Source organism: Poecilia formosa, unplaced genomic scaffold (genome assembly GCF_000485575.1).
Source record: "Poecilia formosa unplaced genomic scaffold, Poecilia_formosa-5.1.2 Scaffold170, whole genome shotgun sequence".
Taxonomy (NCBI): Eukaryota; Metazoa; Chordata; class Actinopteri; order Cyprinodontiformes; family Poeciliidae; genus Poecilia; species Poecilia formosa.
In genome coordinates this window covers 1,020,721-1,042,873 of record NW_006800109.1, presented here as the reverse complement: position 1 = coordinate 1,042,873, position 22,153 = coordinate 1,020,721, and the positions used below count along the sequence as shown (strand labels likewise).

The following is a 22,153-nucleotide window of genomic DNA, read 5'->3' as shown; positions in this document are numbered from 1 at the left end:
AAAATGCTAAAATATTCTGTGAATATTTTTTCTCTGCCTGATGGGGTTTGTACATAAGGTTGAGTTTGATTTAGGATACCAAGTTGTACAAAAAGTCAGCACAGGATGTTGAGATTTCCAGTTTGAGGAGAAAATGTGAGCCAATCAAAAAGCTGGTTGCGTTGGGCCTCTCAGGCCACCGTCCTGTTATCGTCTCACCTCCACTCATCGCTGCATACAGATATATTTTTGGAATAAAATGACAACGCTGTCACATTACGCCGCATTTTCACTCAGAATTATTCATCAGCCGGAGTTCAGTCGTCTTTATGGGCCGGCCGTTTGAATATTTCTGTTTCTAGTCGCGGCTTAAACAGGAGCTTTGACCAGGTCTCCCAGGCGTGGAAACAGACACCGGTAGCTACAAATATACTGTACAGCAGCAGGTTATATAATGATCATGAAAAGTGCATGAGAACCAGCCCGTCTCTCCCCCACAAACAAACAGGGAGCATCTCGCTGACAGCAGGATGCACACAGCCTCTCGCCGCGGCTGCAGCTGACACAGCGAGAGGCCGAGCCTGACATGAGGTGAGATGAAGTGGCGTTTCTCATCATCTGCCCGGCCTGCCGCTGTCTGACCCGGAGGATGGAGGTAGGCCCGGGGCATGGCCTCCGGACCCGGGCAGGGACAGCGACAGGAGCCTCCGCTGAGACTTATAAAGTCCCGGCTACAATTTAGTGGGAAGGCTCAAATTGTGGTGTCCAGTGGCCACAGCCGGCCCGGCTGTCAGCGCCACTCCTATTTGCTTCACTCCTTTTGACACTGCCTCTCGATTAGGGTCATAAATTCCATGAAATCGGTCAATAACCTATAACACTAATGTCACTCTCCTGCCATTAATTTTACAGCCAGAGTGCCACACTGTTTCTTAACCCCCTTTTACGTGACAGCGAGGTTTATACCGGCCGCGATTGATTGAGAAGAGTATATAACAAGCTCTGAATGGAGCCTTCGCACCCGTAAAAAATAAACACATATATGAAAACAGGCGAGAGGAAGCCGATTGTTTGGGGGGGAAAACTTTGGTTTGAGCTGCAGCTGTAGATCATTTTAATGATAAACATACACGTTTATCTGCAATAAAACAACCAGGCATGCTTAACATTTTCACCTGACTGCCATTTTGCAATACAGGATTATTGTTTAATATTTCCATAATGTCAGATTTACGCTCATTTTGTTCCCTGGTGGTTAAACTTATTTCTTTAGGTTTGTGTTTTGCTGCTTCAAGGAAGCAGAGCTTTCTCAGTTCTGCTCAGGAAGGAAAACATTTTTTAAACCTTTATTACAGAATCTCAATGCAAAAACACAAAATCTTAGTTTTTTTCTAATATTTTTGGTTTAGTTTTTAGTGAAAGTATCTTAGTAAAGATATATTACCATGTTTTGAGTAATTATTTCTACAAATTAGATAAAGAAGTACTTGTTCCATTAGAAAATGATTTAACTTTTAAGAAGACGTTGTTATAAGTGAAATAATCTGCCAGTGGTGAAACTTTTACCTTTTATTCATTGATATAAAGGAATTATTTACTTAAAATAAACTCCTATTTCTTGCTGAAAATATGCTTCTAAGTTCATTTTGTCCTTTTTCAACTGCATTTGCAGTGGAAACTAGAAAAAGTGCTTGATAAGATTTTGATTTTGCAGCGTCAATGAAATTTGTTTTGGAGCAAAACAATAAAAATTATGACTGTAAGATTATTTTAGTTATAAAGGAGTAAAAATTATCTATTTCCTGCGTATATATTCTCATTTATTAAATTCAGAATTTAATTCTGTTTCCTCAACATTTTATTTGCCCATAAAATCTCTAAAAGCAGTGAAAGCTAAAGCTGCACTGATAAAATGCCACGGTGTGTAAAAACGGCAGCATCAGCGAATCAAACGCACCCTGTGTGTCGGCATTACACCCACCAGACTCCGCCCGCCTTCAGAAAGCCTCCGAATGGAACAACACTTATTTTATTTAGGTTTCATGAAAGATTGGGGCGCTGGTTTTCAATCTAATTTGTCCTCACGCAGCTCCTGCTAATGTATGCTAATGTGTGCAAATGTAAATGCTTGTATGTGGATCGGAGTTCTGTAGGAGCACAGCTGTACAGAGAGGCACAGCCGGGGCTCCAACGAGGTTTTCATTAAGCCAATAGAGGACAAGTTTGGTAGCAAAGATGAGTAAAGCAACTAAAACCTTCCACCAACAGTTTCTCCTTCCACATTCAGTTAGAAAACTGGGTTTTAAAATGGTGGAAGCCACATAAATGACATTTGTTGCAGTGAAAGGGAGGCCAGTGGAGGTTTTTCTTATCATGCATGGCAGGTTGCCAGTGGATATGTTGCTGCCTTCTCAAAGGGACCTCTCCTCCAATCTTTTCCGTATGTGAGAGTTGACACTTCGGGGCATATCTATGGCACTAGCGTGTTAGCGATGCACACGCCTTCTGCTGCAACGCGGCCGACGAGGATGAAGGACTGCCATGAGAGACTTCTGCAGCTACTGGCGCAACAGGCCGAGTTCAGGAAAGTAAAGCAATGAAGGCTGGAACAGATAATTGCCAGGCGTGTGACGCTCCACTACGAAGGAGAGGGAACTTCTGAAACTGAATCAGCGCTGAGAGACGCCCTTTCTTCCCTTAGATCAGCTGAATGGGGACATTTTTAGGCCATGACGTCTAAATTGCTCAGAAAACAGTTTTTTGTGTTCCTTGCAGACTGAATGACACGTGCTGTGATCCCATCGTCTCACTGCGAATGTGCAAATGATGCTGTTGCGTATTTTTAGGTTTGAAATTTGGGGCAGAAACGTTTGAACTTTTGCTCCAGTTTCCTCGGCTCTTCCTTTTGTTGGAGAAGCCGTGCTCTTAATATTTAATTTTCTGAGTCATTAGGATGTAAAACGTCTGCTTTGCTTTAGTTTAAACCATTATTCTGCATAATCAAACATCTCGCTGCATGCCACTCGTTCATGCAGGATTGTTCACTCAGTCGGAGGAAAACAGAGCGCTTCCACCTCGCGTTCTGGCAACCCTCCATCCTTCCCCTCCTCTGGCTGCATCGCTTTGCTGCTTAAACGACGAGGCAACAGTTAATCAGGAAATTTTATTTTCGCCTCCTCTGGACTGCTCCGAGTTGAATTGACATGGAGCCTCAACAGCGGCGAGGCAAAATGGCCGCTCGTAGTAACAGCTCACAAGCCCCTGGACAACCTGAGGCATGGCCATCCAATCCCACATCATTAAGGCTAGAGTCCTTTATTGTGTTGGAGGCATTAAATGGTGCGCTGGCTATAGCCCTGAAGTCACACTCCACTAGGAGAAAACAGCAGAAAAATAACGGCACAGCTGGATAATGACTTTTCCCTGGGAGGCTGACCATGTGTACAAAAGTGCTAATGATAGCAGGTGCAATAAGCGAGCGCAAGGCTTTTACTGCGGCCGGATTTATTTTCCTCTGCTAAACTCACCAGTGATTTCCCCCGTGTAGGTGTCTTTCTGTAGTTTAAGAACACCGACCACCTCCCGCCGCCCCCCGTCCCTCCCTCCTCTCTTCTATCTAATCTCTTTATCAGCTGTGCAGCTAATATCAAAGAGGACTGTGGTGTGAAAATCCTGCAAGTAAGACCTGCTGTCAGAGTCCTAATCACAATTAGCTGGGCTGTAGACCCATTAGCCCCAAGGGGAAGAGACCAAAAGCTGACAGAATTATTGCTGAAGCTACTGATTGCAAATGATCCCGCAGAGAACAAAGGGCGAGGCCCCGCTTCCCAAATCATGAATGGAAATAAACCTCTGCTACCCTCGTGTTTCCCTATGAAAGCATTTTCAATGAACTCAGCATTGCACTTGAAAAATATACAATTTCACAACCCAATGAAGTTGCAAGAATCTCCTTGGTATTAGCGGTTAAGGAGATAACAGGTTTCCTGGATGTAGCGACTCCGCTGCTGCTTCCTCGGCTCGCCTGACGCAACAAAGGCATGTGCACCCTTCCACGTTATAAAACATTCAGCTGGAAGTTAATGACTGATTGCAACAGCCGTTATTCAAGCTCGGAAGAAAAGGAGAGCAACCACTGGCAGACAAAACAACGCCACATGACACCCCCAGAGTGAATCACCTGCAGTGTCAGCCGTTCAAAGGAGCGCCTCGCATTTGATGTTAAGCCCCCGAACGATTCGGGCCGTCGGAGGTCTGGCCGGCAGATAGAAACGTCTGAAGTTATTACAGCAGTCAGGTAAAGTGTGTGGCGACGTGGTCCTGTAATGGGGGTGGAGAGCCGGCCAGCAGCAGCTAATGAAGGCGTCTCGGGGAGTACTAAAGAGTCTACGTGACACTACTCCTGATTCGCCCGTCTGAGGACACAGATCAATTAATACATTAACAAACCATCGCAAGCACTTCATCTTGCAATATGAAACCGGCGGCCCTGCCGTCCAGAATGGCTGATCAGCTCTGTTCGTTATGAATTCCTGCAAACCTCCACACGGCTCGATGCTGCACATATATGGAGCGTGAAATAAAAGCACACATGAAATCTTCCAGCTCGTCTTGTGAAATACTGTAATGCACCACGCATGACCCAATCACAGCAGCCGGCGCCCTCACCGGTGGCCACAGATAAACCATTTCCACACGTCTGTTATAGTCTTCGCCGATAAATAAAAGCGTTGCATTAATGCAGGCAAAACACATCATGAGAGCAGCCCGCGGCACACTCCACTGCGTTGGTTGGGGAAGTCTAACGTAAAGCATTGCCATGCCATATATATCCAGTCCCCCCATTACCACCATCTCTACTCGACAGCAAGGGCCCTGCACTGCTAAATTATTCATCACACTGAGGGGAGGACAGAAGCATGCATGGTTTCTCCACTCCATGCCTCTTCCCTTTTTCTCTCTGTCTCTAATTCAAAGGAACAGCCGGCTGGAGAGAATGATATACAGGCCATCTCTCCATCACTGTGTGGCCATCGCAGGAAACGTCGCCTCCACTTCCTCCAATTACGGCGGTGCAGTGGAGGCAGGAGTTTTCAGGCTGAGCTGAGCCACAGGCCAGACGGTCGCCGCCTCGCCCGCCGTGCATATGTGGAGGGTGGCACCCAGGGGTCCCATGCATAACCCGGGACGTCTTTGTATACACATTCATCTATATCAGTGGGCAACAGGGAAATGTAAGCCAAAGGTAATTGCCCTGGATAAGAACATCTGCTTGGTGAATAAATATTCTAATGAGGGGAGCTTGCAGGTTCCCCAGACTGATGCACGGCTGACAGGCCTCCGGAGGGACCGCAGGTAATGCTCACCACCTGCAGTTCAAACGAGAGGCAGGCGCAACTTCCTCATGGAGCTAAACGCTGGCCGACTAACACACACACACACACACACACTCACACACACACTCCAGCACACTCCAACACAGCGGATACCAGATGTGGAACAGCAGATCACTCGCTGATCCCTTCTCTCAAAAGTGATCTTTAAACAGGGAAACATCTCAAATTACACACGAAGCCGCGGGAGAGGACGACCACCTGACTCTCCATCGCGGCGTACCGGCTCTGCTGGCGGCGTTTGGCACTACCTCTGCTATACGGTACATTTTGTTCCTTTTGGACCTTCTGCCAGGCTGCTGGGAGGTTCCTGGCTCAAGGAGGAGCTTGTTGGGGTCAACAAGAAGCTGGAGGATATCAGCTCCAACCTGACCTACAACTGAGTCAGACCTGCAGTGCAAACACTCAGACTTTTGCCTGAAAACTCACTTTAACTCACCTATAACTTGTTTTATTTTAGAAATAAATTCATCTTCTCGTGTCTTGACAATGAATCTGCAAAAACTAAACAGATTTGGAAACTGAACTGGAACAAAGCAGCATTTATGGAACTTTTTAGCAGTGAATTATCATCTGTCTTAGAATAGCTTTTATGTCCCAGAACAGTTTTGTGGTTGAAAATTAAATAAAATAATCTGATATGTTAGGAAACCCTGATCAAAACGCTTGCATACATTTGTCTTTTCTTCCAGTTTGTGAATAAATATGCAGACAGGAAGCTCAGTGTGACCTCTATAATTTCATTTTTATGTTTTTTTGTCAGTTCTTTAATCGTTTTGAATAACTGGTCTTGATAATGGAGTCATATTTTTACTGTTTGGAGCGTCTGGTGGAGGTTATTTAGTCCATCGTTTGCCAACACAGAAAGAAACACCTCTCCTCATCTGTTTTCCCAACTACAACAGCAACAACTACAAGTTTCTAGTTGCAAAGTGTACAGGAAGACTTCTCTCCAAAGAAACATTTACCGTGTTTCACCAAAGCCTGTGATGGAAAAAGTTACAAGAAAGCAGGAAGCAAGTGAACAAAGTAAGAGTTTTATTTAGCGTGACGCTAATGGAGCCACAGTGAAACATATGCAGAGAGTCGCAGATGCTTCTCCTCTAATGCGATGAGAATAAAGCCACTACAGCGAACGAGGCCCGATGCTCCACTGATGAAGCTGCAGGGCTGTAAACTGTCAGCATCGCTGCTTCGCTCCACTCAGCCCACATCTGTGTGGTCATCACTCTGAGTAGCTGGAGGGGGAATTTGTCATGGAACCGGAGGTGGAGAAAGGTGAGTTACATTCCTGCAGCACACCTTCAAAGAGGCCAGGAGACAGTGATGAGCTGCTCTCAATAAGCATCGACACCCAGGAGAGGCTGAGGGACGAGAATCAAAGAGGCCTCAGCCGGAGCGAGGCCTCGCAGGAGCCACACCACGCGTGGGATTATTTTCCTTTAGTTAGGACACCAGCTGGAAGTCACACTCCTTCCCATCACTCCCACAACTTTGCAGATGCTTCAAATCTGTAACTTTGGCCTCAAAGCAGCCTGTCTACCCAGAAATGTGAGCTTCAGATCGATGCCCACTGCATGCATGGCACACTTTACTTATTCATCCTTTGTTTTTCGCTTCAACTACAAGAAAATGTTTTAGGTATAAAGTCATTCATAATGGATTCTTCCAGGTGAAATAACCCCCATCCCAAAAAAAAAAGATGTTCTCTCCCCAGAAATCTGAACTCACGATCAATACCTACACACACACACACACACACGCACACACACACACACACACACACACACACACACTCAGCTTCTGCAAGAGACACATCTATAACTGCATTTCAGCTCAGACTGTTTACAGTGGAAATGCTGTAAATATTCATTTACTTTTTGTTTCTGTGGAGGTGCGAAGTTAGCAAACCAGCGGAGGATTAAAATGATCTGCAGCGAGCGAAGCAGCGAAGGTCTGGGCGGGTGTTGTTGTGGTGAGGAAACAAACCACCGAGGAGACAGAACCAGTCTGACTAATCACACATGATCTCAAAGGGAATTAATCAGCAGCTCTGGTTAACAATCCCTAATCAACCTGCATTTTGACGGCGGTTCAGACGTATGGGAAGCGAAAACAGCAGCATGTGAGACCCAGATCATGAAACGTCCCCAGAAGACGCCGAGCAGCCGGACGAACTCAGAAACCAAGCCGGGTCGCTCTGCCATCACTGGAAGTTGAGGAACAACCCTGGTAAAGGTGTTGGAGCCGCTAACATCTCCGCTCCAACATCCTCCCCCTGAATAAAAGTGACACATAAACACAGGCCTCCATGGCGTCTCGCTGCAGCACCCGGCATCAATAAAACACAGGGAAGTGAAAAGCCATCAGCGCGTTGGGAGGCGCAGCATCGCACACACCAAGCAGCTTGTTGGAGAACAACATCAACCTACAGGGAGCTCCGGTACTCACCCAAAAGTACATCATCATGTTTGAAGCGGGACAGGTGTGGGCAGGCGAGGGCAGGAGAGTGGGACCGAGCACCGGGACCAGTCCAGCCAGCGTGGGAGTCACGAGGGGTCCGAGTGTTTGGACAGAGCTCTACTGGTCCTTGTTCCACGGAGGCAGCTCTCCTCAACTCTTCAACGAAGCTTGACTTGAGGCTTACCCCCTTCTTCTTCTTCTTGCTCTTCAGTTAATTTTTTAAAGCTCCCTTTCTTCCTCCTCTTCCTCCTCTTCTGAGCCAACACGAGAAAGAAGGAGAAAGCAGACGGGAGAAAGGAAAGAGAGCTGGGGAGGTGTTGTAACCTCTTTTTTCTTTTGACACTCTTCCACTCCACTTGCCTCTCCACACCACTCACTTCGAGACTCTCCCTCCCTCCCTCTCTCTCTCTCTCTGTGTCTCTCTCTCTCCCCCCTGTGCCGTCTCTTATTGGTGAATGTGAAATCAGTCGGTACGGCGCCGAGGCTCAACTAGAGCAGCAGGAGCAGCAGCCTGCGCTTGACAGCTGCCTCCAGCGTTCCTCCACCGGAGCCGTGTTGCTCTGCATAGAGGAGTGCGCCGCACAATCCGGGATCCTGCAGACGGTACTGTAAAATTCAGCGTCCCGAGGAGGGAGGGGGGGCGAGGGACGGAGAGAAAGAGGTGTGGTGGGGGGGGTGGGGAGGGCAGGAAGCTGATGGTGGAAATCTCTGCAGGGCAGGGGGAGGGCAGGGGTGATGGTGGAGGACTAACAGATCGCGCCTCTTTCTTCTTCTTGCCGTCTGTGACTGAGACGAGTTATACTGAAGTTGTGGCAGTTTTAGTTCATTGAAGAGAAGAATAAAAGCAAAAATAAAAGATGGAGTTGGGGGAGAAGTGGCTCCGCCGTCAGGGAGGCGCAGCCTATTCCATTTGTTTTCTTCCTCCTCCGTCTGGGTTAGTGACCAGCAGCGTTTCTGGTTGAAAAAAGAAAAAAAAACCTTCTTCCAGGTGATGTGTTGTGGCAGATCAGAGTCCAGATGAAGTTGGTGTGGAACACCTCCGTGTGCCAAGCTATATTACATTACATGCTTTAGTGTGTTTTCCATCTGGCGGCTATAAAGGAGGGACGGGTGGTGGTGTCGGAGGGAGGCTTGGCTATCTCCTAGACAGCACTGTAACAATGAGCCTGCCTCAGCAATTTTCAAAACATATCATCAATACACGACTGGGAGCTCACGCTTTTAAATATTAACCCTGTGGCGACCGAGGCCAGGCTGCGGAGAGCCCAGAGTGGTTTTGCGGCATCCTCTGGCGCAGGATCATCCAATAAAAGGCGTCCTGGGGGGATGAGCTAATTTGCCGTAGGATCTTAAAGAACATTTGCCAGCTATAGAGAACGTCGCCGTAATGAACTGAGCAGATACACGCAGGTTATGTTACCCATCAGTAATTGCCACATAAGGAGGCAGAGCTGGATTTGCAGCTGGCTTTGAGCGAACCGATACACAAGGGGCCTCCTCCATACAGCGTTACTGTCATCTTGAATTTATCACCCGTTTTATTTCTCCTGCTTTCCCCAGAAAAGCCCGACCCAACGGTGAGACGTGGAGCGGAAGGTGTGAGACGTGCAACGGGTAATTTTGCAGGAATCGAAACAATAGTTGACGTCAAAGGCAGATTTTCAGAAGATCTGGTCTTGCTTTGCACAAACACAAGTCCTGCATTTCCAACATGTCCGCCGTGGATTTACATTAGCAATCTCAGAGAGGATAACCTCCACACTCCTCCATCAATCTGTGATGGCAAATAAAAATGAAATGCACTTCTCAGGCAACTCAGATTAAAGATCACGCTTTTATCAAATACTGAAGTCTATTTCAAGTCCTGCTCATAAATAACTGAGGGGGGGAGAGACCGAGGGAACGAAGGAAGGTGGAGGGCAGACAGGCAGGGTGGTGAGGGTGTAGACAGAGAGCATCGTGGTCTGCTGCAGAGGGCGGCTGAGGTTAGAGGCAGAAAGGTAGAAAATAAGAGTCAGGCAACATTTATGCCTGAATAATCCCGACGTCCTTTACTTACAGATGAAAACGCCATCTGGGGTGAGGATGGAGATAATCGGGGTGAAGATGTGATCTTCCTTACTTCCTGTCGCCCCTCTGAGTTGCACTTTTCCCGCGCTCGGCACTACTTACCAGGGATGCGCGCGGCTTTCCCAGGCATTTAGATTTCCCACCAGCGTCTAGACACTCCCAGGAGGTTCTGCCATCCATTATAAAGATGGAGCTTTCAAAGAGAAGAGGAAGCGAAGGCCTCACACAGAGTGCGTTCTGCCTAAAATGTCCGTCTACGTCCGATCTTCACTGACTCCATATCTGCTCTCTGAATATTTCATGGCCATCTCACCTCTGCTCTGCAGCACAACGCTACGTACAGAACAACTTGTGCCAAACTCAACCCAGATCCCATCATTAGAGAAACTCCAGAGGAGACAACCGGCGGCTCTTCTTCCCTGCGGAGCGCCGGCCTTTTTGTCCTCATCCATCAAACCGTGGGCCGCGCTCGGCCAGGTCTCAGCTGGTGGGAAGCCGAAACTCGGAGAGAGATGTGGCTCCATCCTGAGCCTCCCAGGTTGGTTTTTCCTCTAATCACACACTTCACTTTATGGAGTGACCCGCTTTACAACCCGGTGAAAAGGATCTGAAGCTCTGCTCGTTTTATCTCTTTATGTGTCTTCATCAGCTCCACAGGTGGGTATCGACGTTTCTATCCCACATACATCACATCAGGACGGTTTCACAGAGGGAAACAAAAACCCTCTTTCACCTCTTTGTTTCTTCCCCCTTCCAACTCCCAGAAACATTTGAACCGTCCGGTCAGATCCACACAACAAATCATCCAGGAATATGTTCACAAAATAAAACATTTTACATCTTCTCTAACATTAAAGTATTTCACATGACTTTTTTATCGCTCTGTGGAAAATGTTGACATTTTTAAATGGTTTTGTGTGTTGTCATGGTTACGGGTTTCACCTTCAGGCGCTCCACAACCGCCATGTTTCTGTTTTTAAGCTTCAAACCTTCAGGTTAGGGTTGCAATTAATCATTCATTTCATCACAACTTGAATTTATCCTGTTTACAGCTTTGGAGCTTAAGGATCCAGAATGGTGGTTTCCATCATCCTGCATCATTTATATGTCTCAAAAATCACAAATCACTCATCATCCTAATGTCCTAACGTCCAAAATGAGACATTTTCCTACTAATACAACTTATTTGTGCAAAGAACACAATGCGTTTTACAGAGGAATGCAGGAAGTGGACACTGTGTGGTGACTATAGTCGCATTAATTTTCCATAATGTTCTGCAGCAGTGAGCTGCATGAATCAGCTCTAGCTGGCTCTTGGGCTAAACTCTGAAATATTTAATTTGCTTAAAAATTTCACTTCTATTCTTCTATATTTCTGTTTTTAATGTATTTTCTTTTAGCTGCAGGATCTGCGGATCTACTCATGCAGAATGAGAATAAAGATGAAGATATTTTTCCCCTGGAGGTTTTACAAACACTCATCAGCAGAAGGGATGCCTTTTTTCTTACATTCAATTATAAATCACAAACTTCTTGTTTGTCCACTTTAAACTGGTTGGTTTTCTTCCATTGGTTTGTTTTTTCCATATCTATTCATATAGAGTCAATATAGATCAATATTAGCCTGAATTCTCCATTTGAAACCAGTTTGGACCTCAAACAAACCAGTTTGAAACTTTAGTTGGAGACTGGAGTGACGGCGTCACGCCTGGCAGTGGATACTGGCCTCGAGTCCACCAACACTTCCAGTTACTATGACCACGCAGCTCAAGCTTCGTCTTATTTCACCGTTAAACGTTCCTCCAGAAGACACCGAGATAAAACTGGATTCACTGGGAAATGTGACACTAAATATCCAAACCAATTCCATTTCGCCTCAGGGATCAGGACTGGATCAGACAGAAAAAGTAATTGTAGATGCATCTAAACTAACTTAATGGTGGATAAAACATTGAGCATCTGGGACAGAGCTGAAGTCAGTTCTACTAATATTAAAGGAACGGCACTTTAAAGTCAGTTTAATGCAGAAAAAAACAAATTAAATAAACTCCACTAAGTAAAATCATCAGATAATCCAGACAGCAGTTGCAAGGAAGTGAGATTTTTCTGCAGCCTGATAAGCAGCTACTGCTCTGATGGCTGCAAACTGAATTCCTTAGAGAAAATGAAAACGGTCAGAGGAGCAAATGTCTGCAAAAAACTCTGAAATTTAAGTAGTACAAAGTAAATACATGGATATTTTCTGATGAAAATCTTTCTCGATATTTAAAGACATACATTCCTAATAATTACAACTAAGAGTCAGAAATGAACTTGGAAATAACTCAAAGTTTACTGGTGTCATAAAGTTAGACGTTTATGATGAAAACGTCATCAAGCCTCGCGGTGATAAACGTATGCGAGGCGCATCTGGAGATTTTCCAAAGCTTAAGTGGTGGAACCGGCTCCGTCCTGCACCAGAACATCTCCGGGTCCAGACTCTCCATGAACTGGATCCAGGACAAAGGATGGGAGGTCGAAGCTGCAACATGGCTGCATGAGTCTGGACCTGGAATGTTCTGGTGCAGAAAAAACCCAGATCGTTCCTGAATTAATCACTTAAACGTAGGAAACTTCTGGCTTTTTCTGTCGCAATGTCTGATTTTAAGATCTTGTTATATTTCTGAGGTTTTTATGATAAGTTTAAGGATTTTATTTAACAGTTTTGTAACTGTATAATGTCAGGAAATAAGTTTGGTTTAATTTTAGAAATTTATGAATGAAGCACCACAATGAAATTCACAAAGCAACTTCAAATGTGATAAGAAGATTCAACTAAAAAAAGATTCAATGAAAAAACAAATAAATAAAATTCACTTAATAAATATCAAACACAGCATAAAATGCCTCTAATCATAAGAAAACATCTCTGGTAAATTTACAACTTTTCTTCTTAAGAAAGAAGCATAAACTCCAAATTTCCAATAAACTAAATGTGAAAACTTATCTGATGAGTCAATTAAACATAAAAATAGTAATAAACATTATTTTATCCATTTATCAGAAAAGCTTTGTGGAAATTTGCCCGTATCCTGATATTTACGGAGCAGAAGGACCAGAAACAGCCACAGTTCTTTGTGCATCAACAGAAATTTGTCTCAGCTGAGTTTCATTTGGGCTTTTATCGTTTTTTAAAACCGCTTTAAATTAGTGATGTGTTCAACTTTCTGCAAACTCTAAACCAGCAGCGACCAAATGTTTTGCCATCAGGGCCAAAGTCGTTAAGCTGACAGCACACAAAAACTGAAACATTTTTTATAACATTTTTAAGGCAAACTTTAGTGCTGTTTTTATTTTATCTGCTCAATAATAATTTAAACCATTTCCATTTATTAAAAAGAACAAAACAGTTATATATTTGTATCTGCAAATCACTGTAGATAAAAACATAAAAAAGTTTTTTTTGACAGCTTATACATTTTCTGGGTTGATTCTTTTCTTATTTCAGAAGAAAGATTTGCTTTTAAGAATAAGTAGGTCAATGTTTGTGGTTTTAAATACTCCAGAATTAAGATGAATGCAAAAATCCATCTTTTTTTCTTTAAAGAAGATATTTGTGTCCATCTACATCAACCAATAACTAAGAAACATGACGTTACCTAATCCTACGTCTGCAGCTTTCTGACACACTCTTACATTTAGCCTTGAAAACGGTGATGTTTCGCTTCCGTCCCTGGAAGATATCATTAAGCATCATTTGTAGGCATACATTACACTTCACGCAGCAAATCGTCCATCTGCTAATCCTGGAACGCTCTGTCTGGGAGACAATAAATTCATTGTATGCCGCTGCACATCAACAATCCCTCTGATGTAATGCCTCCGTGTAGACATCCAAAAAGTGCATTAAACATAGCTGTGTGCTCAGACTGTATGTAGTGTTATTAATGCAGTGTTTTCATCTTGGCATTGAGCAGTCAGAACTGGCCTAAGGGTGAGAACTGGCGGGTTGTGCAGTAATTAGGGGCTGTGTGTTGGGGATGTGAAGGCTCACAGCGCGTCGTGCTGATCCCACCGCTGGGGCCGGTCCGGCCCGGCGCTGTCAGCCCGGCGCTGTCAGCCCGGCGCTATCAGCCCTCAGCCCGGCGCTATCAGCCCGGCGCTGTCAGCCCGGCGCTGTCAGCCCGGCGCGGTCAGCCCGGCGCTATCAGCCCTCAGCCCGGCGCTATCAGCCCGGCGCTGTCAGCCCGGCGCTGTCAGCCCGGCGCTGTCAGCCCGGCGCTATCAGCCCTCAGCCCGGCGCTATCAGCCCGCACCTTTCTGTCGCAGCAAGAAAAGGTTTCTCTGAAAGCAGCCATGACAGATATAAACTGCAAAAACATTAAATCTTACCAAGTACCTTTGACCAGTTTCTAGTCCAAATATCTTAATACATTTGAAGTAAGACAAAACTAACTTTTCAGCAAGAAACAGCAGCTTGTTTAAAGTCAATAATTCCTTAATATTGATGGAAGATGTCTTGTTCTGTTAGCAGACATTTTATCTGCCAATGGAATAAGTAGTTTTTTAACAATTTTAAGGGATTACTGACTCAAAACAAGATCCTACTGCTCACTTTAAAGTTAGTTTTGTCTTACTTCAGAAAATTGCATTAAAAACTAGACTAAAGATACCTGGTAAGAGTTTGTGTTTTTGCAGTGCAGCTGTCCTGAGTTCATTAAGATGTCTTGGGTAAGACGAGTTTCCCCAGAAAAGTGCAACAAAAAATGATTAGCTTGTAATATTTCTCTCCTGAGTTGAACTTAATTCTTGTACCTTGTTTGTGTTAGATGCTAATTATGCTTATTTCTGTCTTGCACACTCATGTTTGCTCTGAATCCCTGCTGCTCTGCAGCCATTACTGCTGAACCTCTAATAACAAACACAAAATTTGGCTTCTGGAGACTAAAAATCAGGCTTCCAGCATCACAATCCTTTTTTTATTTGATTTCTCTCGATTATTTCACAGGGACCATCTGAGGGACTGATTTAGGTATAAAAATCTCTTCCCTGTGTTGCAGCTCAACTGGTTTATGACTCTGAGGGCAGGGAGTGATTTTATGCTAAATGCATAATTCATGGAAAAAGTTTAGAGACACACCAGCAATTTAGCACTGAATTCCAATAAAGTTGGGTGGCTTGCAAGGGACAGATTAACGAGGGATAGTTAAACTCAAAAGAATGAGAAATCCTGACTTCCAGTCATTACTATGGGCAAAGCTCCGAAAACACTGAATCCTACATTTCCCATAATGCACCAGAGCAGTGCTCGTCTTTTAGATGTTTCAGAATCATGTCGCCAGGCAAAATGTCGATTTCTGCATTAATATCTGATTGTTTTCACTGTTCTTGATCTACTTGAAGCAGGGAAATATTTTTTTTGCATTATTTTAAATTTATTTCTTTATGTTTGAAAATTTGTTTATTTCTCTGCAGCAGAAAGTAAATTTATTTCTACCTTCGTAAATTCATTTGAAAACAAAATTCGTCCACTTTACTTCTACATATTGTTTTCTCATATTAGAACTGAAGCTAAAACTGATTTGTAAAGAATTTTAAAAGAGTTATAATAACAGCTTGTGGTGTGTTTTACATCCCAGTGCCACTTATTTAACGTTTTATCATCTTCTGCTGCAGTTTAATGACTCCTGAGTGAACACTTACAGCACCAGGTGTTCCTCTGGAGGTGGATAACTAAAATTACCTTTTATTGGCTGAAGGGTCAAAGGTCACGGTGAAGCCAAACAGAGAGTTTGGTCTTGAAAGTAAAACACAAACTATACTAGACGCATCAAGAAGCTGATAACTGATTAAATTTTGTGTTTCTTTACAACCAGTTGTGAACATTAACTAGTTAATCTTTGGCTTAATTTTAAGCTGATTTAGATCAAATGAAGTTTTCTCTCAAACTCTCACATTGTGTTTTCACCAGAGCCGCACGGATCGATTTAAAGTGTTGATAATACCGATTCAAAGTGGGCATTGGTATTAAATTGATATTAATGTGGTAAAATTTAGTTTTAGAGAAGCTTCTTAAATCTATCTCAAAAAATATTTTGTTTTGATTTTGATTTTATTCAGAAAAATGCATTAAGATTTGTTTTGTTTTTCTCTGTTTTCTGCTTATCATTTTAATATGTAATCTGTCGGTACCTGCAAACTTTGTCCAAATTCTACATAAGGTTGTAACAAAAGTAATTAAAACAAAAACAGAAAAACCTTAACAGACGAATTGGCTGAACTCAGACTCAGAACTTTACTTGGTATCTAATTAAAACACACGGCTAAAATAACCGTTTTAATTTACATGTTTTACACAAATATCTGTAAAAGTTATTTCTACCTGGCCGGTTCTGTTGGGCTGTTTGATGAGTCTTTATTGTTGAAATAAGATATTATTTTTAAAACTTGGAGGTTTGTCAGGATTTCATCAGACGCCCAGGAGCTTCAGGCCAAAAATCCAGATTTAGGGAATATTCTTATTATTTGATATGATGTGAACATAAATTAAAGGAGGTTTAGTTAGGCGACACGTTCGTTATGGATTTGATGGAAGTTGTGTCTAAACACCAATTTATTATTTTTTTTAAACAGTAGGTAGCAGGAAGAGACTTGAAGTGATAAACCTTCATTTAATTTAGTTACTTTTTGCTTATTTTTTATCTGAACTTTGGCGTTAATAAAGTATATTTGAATTTTGAAGATACAAGAGAACTTGTACAACAACATTTATGACAAAACAACAAAGATGGTTTCATGGAGGTCAGAGCGCCTGCTCCTCTGGTTTACACTAAACCTTCATATTTCCATCATTTCGCTGCTCAGACGTCTGCAGTCATGATGAGAAGGTTATTTTTATTTGGAAACGTTGCCCTGCCAGCTAAACCCCACTGGAATCCAGACAGCCTCTCGCATCTCAGTTTGACATTAATTGATAATCAAACAAGCCTTCACATCAGACATTTATGAGATCAGCTGAATTATCTATTTAATGTAACCCAATTATATGCAACCCTCGTGCACCAATCAACACTAATTCCTGACTCATAAATGACAGCTACAGCGACAGATTGAATCAATAACAAACATTGATAAAAAAACGTGCAACCCGCTTGGAAAGAGGGTAATTAACGGGAAGAGAAAGGGCCGTGCTGAATTTAGTTTTCTTTGGGAAAATTGCTGAGATTCCTGCTTCTGCATTGCAGCAGCAGCGACAAACGTTGGGTTAACAATCAGAGTTAAGACATCTGTCATTAATTGTTAACGCCAGCTTCAACTGCTCTAGTTCTTCATTAAAACCATGTAATTATTTAACCAAACATCCTGAATTATTTATTCAACCCTTTTCTCTGCTACTGGAGGAAAACCGAATTGTTTTAGAGGTAATCTTCTTTAAACGGAGCGCTTTTTGGAGCTAAATGCTAAAATCAGGTGAGTAAATCCACAGCAGAGGTCCTGCTGCGACGTCCTGTGTGCAGGAGCTAACGTTCAACAACACATGTCAGCAGAACAACCTTCAGAAACAGCCCATTACAGGCTTCTGGGAATCCCACACCTGATGTCTGCTGGATTCAGCTCGACTGCGTGAAACTCTTCTGACAAAACGAAGGTAAGTGTGCACAGAGGGGCCCAGCTGCTCTTACCAGTCTCGTAAAGAGGGGCACTCCCAAATGCCAGAGGTGATCGTTCAGCAGTCCGCTGTACACCACGTTCCCGAAGACGGCAATGCTTCCTGACTTACACAACGTGTTTCCTGCAGGGACACAGAAACACAGGCACGCGTCATTGAAACGGACAAGCAGCAGCAAGGGGCAACCGCATGCAGCAGGCAAACAGTCGGCAAGGAGAGGAGGAAAAAAACCAGAGGCAAATTAAATCAAAGGAAATCAGTGTGCAGGAAGCGAAATAATGGAGAAGGCAACATCGATTGTTATAAACATTGATTTTAGTTGTTTATTGACCTTATATATAACGACAAATACACATAGATAGCTCCTCTGAAATCAATAAAAGTAGCACTGAGACAGACTGAATTACAGTATCAACACAGACGCATCATGACAAATACCATCACATTAAAGCGCTTCCTCCTTCTTTCTATAACTTTTCTTTCTCAGTTTGGCTCCGCCCTCCTCTGAGTGGAAACACTTCAACGCAGAGACCAGGGTGAACTTTACAGAGGCAGACCGAGTCCGTCAGTGAGAACAGGAACCAGCTGATAAATCTTTCAGTCTGATAAACCTTGAAACTTCCTGGTTTTATAGCGCAGGTTGATTCTGGACTTCGAATCAAGATTTATCAGAAAAAAAGGGGGAAATATTTTCAGAGTTGTGCATGGTTGAGTTAATATTTATTGGAAAGTTGAACCTGAGGTACCCGAACTCGGCACGGCTCGATGCAGCAACATTAAATGATGTTCTGTTTAGATGTGAACCGCTGGAAAACTTTTCAAAAGAAATGAGTTGCAATATGTGGAAGAACAAGGAGAGCGTTCAGAGCTGGAGTCACTGTGACACGTCAGCTTCTGTTTGCACCATAAAATAAAACAGACTTTTCATTTAGCAAAAGATTGAAAAGAAAACCGTTAATATGCAACCAATCAATTTATTTTACTCCAACGTTTTGCACGGATTTATCACCAGTACTCCAAGATAAATAAGCGTGATACAAAAATCTGCTCCCGACTCAAACAACAATTAATTATTTTGCTCCCCTGACAACAGTTCCCATTAAGATTTACCATGTGTAACAGATTCAGGGTCAGCTTGTGATCCCAGATTTAAATGTGATGATTACAGAGAAAATAACAGCCTCAGTGTTTGCACCTTGCAGCAGGTGTGCATTAATACACACCAGGAAACACAAAGGAGTTTGATTTATGGTGTAATGTGAAAACAAAGCAGATTTATCTGAACCAAGGATGTCCAAACTGTGGGTCTGGGGACAATTTGTGGCCCTCTGGATGGTTTAGTTCAGCCAGATCAGCAGATTTTCTTTTTGAAGACAAATAAAATTTTAATATTTTTCTTTTAGGTATGAGAGAGAAAGTATGTTTCTGTTTTCACTGATAACATTTTCCTAAAAACAACAAGCAGAGCCCTAATTTGTTGCCAAATGTAAAAAAAAATCACAAAAAGAAAATGAGGACGATCCAAAAACCTTTGGAAAATATTTATTTGTTATTTAATATTATAATTGTGCAAAACCCTGTTTATATTTTGGATTAACAATGACTTCCAGACTCCTTTGCTGCAAAAATGATCACCTTGCTTAATTAATACATTTAGAATATCAAAACAAAGAAAAACAACAAATGTCTTAAAAAAACATTGTTTTCAGTTTTAATAAAAAAAATAAAAAAATGTGTCCCTAGTGGTGAAAAGTTTGGACGACACTGATCTAACTGGACACTGCAGTGAATAATATGTATATACAAGAAATATTTAAATTATGTAATAAAACAAGATCATTTAAACTTTCAGACTTCATTGTTAAAATAAAAAAACGCTTTTCATTCAGTATCATTAGTTGTTTTCTAGTGTTTGCATGTAGATATGTTACTCTCTTTCCTTCTTCATTTTTAATTGTTTTCTTAAGTTAAAGTTTGAGGCAGAAATTACATCCAGCTTTAGTTCAATTTGTAGAAGTATCAATTTAAGTGTGAAACTTCTCTCTTTAACGAAAAGCTTTAAATTTTCTGTAATTGGTTTAATTGTGGATAAATCTCCAGCCTTCAGAGACACAAATGTCTGCATGGGAGAAACAACGCCTCTTCATCAACACTGACGGAGCTCAGAGTAATTAAATGTGGGCTGATGACAATTATTAATGTGCTTATTTGCTCAAGTAATGTTGGGTTTTTTTAAGTGGAACTTTAGAAATGCAGTGTAGATTTTTCTATAATTTACTCCACATTTCTAATATTTTTCATGTAAAACAGCAGAAATGTTTGATGTAGTTCTTGAGCCATGATGTCGGATCGTATCAGACGGTTTCAGCCTCAGCACGTCTGCTTAGGTTAAAACAAACTGCAGGAGGCAATAAGCTCAGCTTCGTCCCGCTGCTTTAACTTCACATCAACTTTGCATTAAAGATCAGCGGTTTTATTATTTTGTCTTGGAGGAGGCAGATAAAATGCCTTGGTAAGAGAAAAGTTTTGCGGGTTGCTGCAGCGTTACTTCAGGATGTTCCTGCCCTCATAACCAGCAGGTTGAGGGTTTGGCTCCCCCAGCGCCGTGTGCAGGTTCCCACCGTCCCTCCAGCATGGTGGGGGTCATCGGTGGGGTCAGCGCCCACTGGGACGGCCTGCAGGGCTGTGGGAGAGGCTGGCTGTAAGATAACAGTGCATTTAGATTGTACCTGCTGCAGCTGCTGCTGTGTGGTGAGAACTGCCACAGAAAGCTGCAGGTTTTATTTTTTCACAATAATCAGAAAAAGGGGAGGAGAAGAGAAATGGGGGAACTTATTAATTGAATTAGTTATCCTTTGCTCTGGTACGTACTTTTATTTATTTACTTTTCTGTTTCTCTTTTACCCAAAATATCTGTGACCCCTGTTCAACTGAGGAATATTAGAAAATAGGAAAATAATAATGCAAATAAAAAAATTAAATGCAAAATACATACAAGTTAAATATTTTCATTGTTCTTCTTGTGACAACATTTGATCATGTTCTGTCTTTTGTCTTTGTTCTCCATCTTATTGTGTTTTTATTTGTTCGTTCTCTTACCCGGTTATTTTGCACTAATTTGTTGGTCTGTAATGTTTGTTATATGTGAACTAATTAGTGAATAAAACAAACAAAAAAGTGTTTAAGTTTGTATTTATCTATCACTTGTCCTTAAACATATTTCTGTTTGTTTTTTTTATTGTTGACCAAACTGTTTTAGTTTAGTCAATACTGTCAGGTTTTTAGCATTATTTTACATTTTACACTTGTCAATCAATCAAATTCAATCAAATCAAATTTTATTTGTACAACAAATTTCAGCAGCAAGGCATTTCAAAGTGCTTTACATCATTAAACACAAAAACAGAGTCATGCAACATTGAACCAACAATCAAAAACATTAAATTTCCTGCTGAAATCTTTAAAAAAAGTAAAACTTGTATATGCTTTTAAAGCTAACGTCGCTAAACCATGAGATGAATGTAAATATTTTATTCAGTGTTGAGATACATATCTGATCATTTTTTCCTGATGAATTATGACGTCTCTGCATCTCTGGATAAAACCAAATGTTTTCTGTTCTGTATTTCTTTGTTTATTCTCTTTAAAGCCCTGTATGTATTATTTCAGTTTAAAAATCATTTATTTGTGCAGGTTAGTTGGTTAATTAATAATGTTATTCCTGTTTCTTTGTTTAGATTTTCCTGCTGGTTTGACCTAATGGTCCAGACTGTGTTTCTAATTCTGTATAAAACCAGTAAGATTTTAGCCACTGGGTGAAAGAAAACCAGTATGGTAAAGAATAAAATCCAGCAGGTAGAGCATTGAACAGTTTGCTGATGCTGACTTTTTATCACCTTTCTTGGCATTCTGACTTCACAATTTGGACCATTAATGGAAAGTTGGGGATGTGCATGACTGTCCATTAAACCCAAATCCGCCTTCTCCTGACAGAGTGAGCAGCATTTCTGCAGCTGGACGCCGTTCAGGAGGACAGAGTCTCCACCGTACCGGGGAGCAGTGGTACATTCTACCAACCCGTATAAATACAGTCGATTCCCGACTGTTTGAGGATTTTTCTGTTGAACTTAACTTTATAATATTCATAAAAAATTTGCCAATTTGCAGACTTTTTCATTGGGCTTATACATATATATATATATCATCAAAAAGACTGGCTACGGATACCGACTCAAGAATGGGGCCACAATCAGTCACCTCCTCTACATGGATGACATCAAGCTGTACGCCAAGAGCGAGCGAGACATCGACTCACTGATCCACACCACCAGGATCTACAGCACTGACATTGGGATGTCACCATCCGGCCACACTAGAGAAGTGTGGCCGGATGGTTACAAAGAGAGGGAAGGTCGTCCGCACAGAAGGGGTCTCACTCCCAGAGGGAACAATAGCAGACATAGAGCACAGTTACAAGTACCTGGGAATACCACAAGCAAATGGCAACCTCGATGAGGTCACAAGGAAAGGAGCCACAGCCAAACAAATAAGGCAAGTCCTGAGAAGCCAGCTCAATGGCAAGAACAAGATCCGTGCAATA

The 22,153-nt window shown here is 42.4% G+C and overlaps 1 protein-coding gene across 5 annotated transcripts in view; it reads right to left on the bottom strand.

Moving 5' to 3' along the window:
- The window catches only part of rbfox3a (RNA binding fox-1 homolog 3a), a 546,624-nt gene that overhangs the window by 118,919 nt on the left and 405,552 nt on the right, over window positions 1-22,153 (bottom strand). For 4 of the 5 annotated variants that reach the window (XM_016677950.1, XM_016677951.1, XM_016677956.1 and 1 more), the window contains one exon: window positions 17,567-17,676. In XM_016677950.1, the coding sequence (XP_016533436.1) occupies window positions 17,567-17,676 (110 nt within the window). Of the gene's footprint in view, window positions 1-7,823; window positions 8,238-17,566; window positions 17,677-22,153 lie in introns of those variants that run through there. The other variant, XM_016677954.1, reaches the window with a different exon arrangement.